The sequence below is a fragment of the Propithecus coquereli genome, unplaced genomic scaffold (assembly GCF_000956105.1).
Source record: "Propithecus coquereli isolate 6110/MARCELLA unplaced genomic scaffold, Pcoq_1.0 Scaffold151, whole genome shotgun sequence".
In the NCBI taxonomy this organism is placed as follows: Eukaryota; Metazoa; Chordata; class Mammalia; order Primates; family Indriidae; genus Propithecus; species Propithecus coquereli.
Genome location: NW_012139525.1, coordinates 20,549 through 22,554, shown reverse-complemented (window position 1 = coordinate 22,554; position 2,006 = coordinate 20,549). Strand labels below are relative to the sequence as shown.

Sequence of the window (2,006 nt, the reverse complement as noted above, 5' to 3'; positions counted from 1 at the left end):
AGAAAATCTTACAGGGCTTCAATATAAAACTTTGAATATTTTGTTATACTCTGGAAAACATTGAAATGATTCACATTATACTGATTTTAGTCTTCCTTCAGTAATATTATTTAATCTTGAACAATGAATCTCACAGTCTGAAACAGTTTCCAAGCTATATTATCTAAATGACACTAGCTAATTCCTATTGAAAGGATTTCAGAAGACGCAGTTAGATTCACCCAAAAAAAGTCTGGCACATTGAGTATTGAATAATGTTTAATGATGTTTATAGGCAATTGAATGTGTGAATTCCAGACTTATTTACAATATCTTTAAAACTTAGTTCATTTAAATTTTGACTCATAAATCTTCAGTATGATGAAGCTGGAAAAAAATTCCCAGGTAGATATTCCTTTTCATTGAATAATTCTATTTATATATTAATTGATAATCTTCTTTTGTTAGGCTCAAGTGATTGACAAATGCTTACATGGGTTTACTTCCAATGTACAAAATAACAAAGAGGATGGAAATGATCTGTAATATAAAATGAGGTATATAAATAATATTAATATGCTAAATGTTAACTCAATAAAATTCAGTGTATGCATGAGATAAACAGCTTTTAATAACAGAGCAAGACTCATACTAAAGAATTGTAAAATATTGAATAAAAATATAAATAACTTTTATCAATTAAGTTTTCTCTATATATCTTTAAATGCCAATGTTTTATCTACCAATAAATCTGTGAACTCAAGAATATAATTAAGAACACATAAACAGATAACTCCTACATGGGAATTACATATAAAAAAAGTGACTAAACCAGAGGGAAATATATATCTATTAACTTTATAAAAAGGTGAATAATATATGAAGCTACCAGTAAATAAAGTATGTAAAAGAAAGATGGTCTCAAAGACCAGGAAGAAAGGGGAGTAATTAAAATCCTAAGACAGTTAAGAAATATAAAACAGTTTAACTCCTGTTTAGTATCTGAAATAAGTTCTTAGAACAAATTAAAAGAAGTTTAAAATCTTAAAGTACCAAAAAACTCCATGATATTTTATAAAACACCCTAGTTAGGTGTATTTCAATATCTTGAATTAGTTTATATTCTACTTCTCATAAAAGCCTGTAGGTACTAGCCAGAGAGGAAAACAAGTAATCTAAAATATTTTAAAAATTGGAAGAAGAGAAGAGAGTTCGCTTGGAGATATCAAAAACTTTCTGTGTGTGCAGACTTGTGTGTAAATGAATGAATGAATCATTACAGCATTAAAGAAAATTTGAATACTCTTTAAATGCCCAATTCATCCACTTATTCATTTTTAATCACATAGTTATTTAGCATTTATAACATGTATAGTTGGGTACAAGATCTCAATCTGCCAAAAGAATAATTGTATCGAGGAAAAAACATAGTAGAGCAGAAGCAGATTTTAGTGAAGTTAATAAATGGTGAGGAAGTATCTGCAAAACATAGTACTTACTAATGGTCATGTAAATTTTGTTTTTAGAATATGAAGGTTTGAGTAAACCACAGGTCAAATTATCAAAATAAAGTCAATTCAATTTGATGTCATATTAAAATAGTATGTTAAATATTGCAAAGAATTATAAAGATAACACATTGATAAACATTGATAAAATAAATGATGAAAATATTCTTTAACAAAGGGAACAGAAATTTCGTGGATACTAAATAGTTCCAAAATCTCTCAAAGGCACAAATTTTAAATGACATGAGATAAGTCACCGAGAAGCACTGATGTCTGAATAAGTAAAAAGCAAACTACCTACAGAAATGGCCAGATGTATGGCTATAAAATGGGCTGCTCTGTTTCATTATCTGCACCTCAGACGGATTTTTTATAGCTTTCATTTTAAATTTTCCTAGACAAAATTTGAGATAGACCACTGCCCAACAGGTAAAGAAGAAAAAATATAATGTCTCATTTAACTGTTTCATCAGTTAGTTAACTAGAGTAATTATATAAACTATGAATAGACTACCATTT

At 28.0% G+C, this 2,006-nt stretch overlaps 1 protein-coding gene across 2 annotated transcripts in view; it reads right to left on the bottom strand.

Annotated features, from left to right (window-relative positions):
* Positions 1-2,006, bottom strand: part of PCDH10 (protocadherin 10) — a 40,545-nt gene that overhangs the window by 19,778 nt on the left and 18,761 nt on the right. Inside the window, exon 5 of one of the 2 annotated variants that reach the window (XM_012640393.1) lies at positions 479-519. The exons of the other annotated variant lie outside the window; for it this stretch is intronic. Coding sequence (XP_012495847.1) covers positions 479-519 — 41 coding nt within the window. Of the gene's footprint in view, positions 1-478; positions 520-2,006 lie in introns of those variants that run through there. 2 annotated transcript variants of the gene reach the window in all.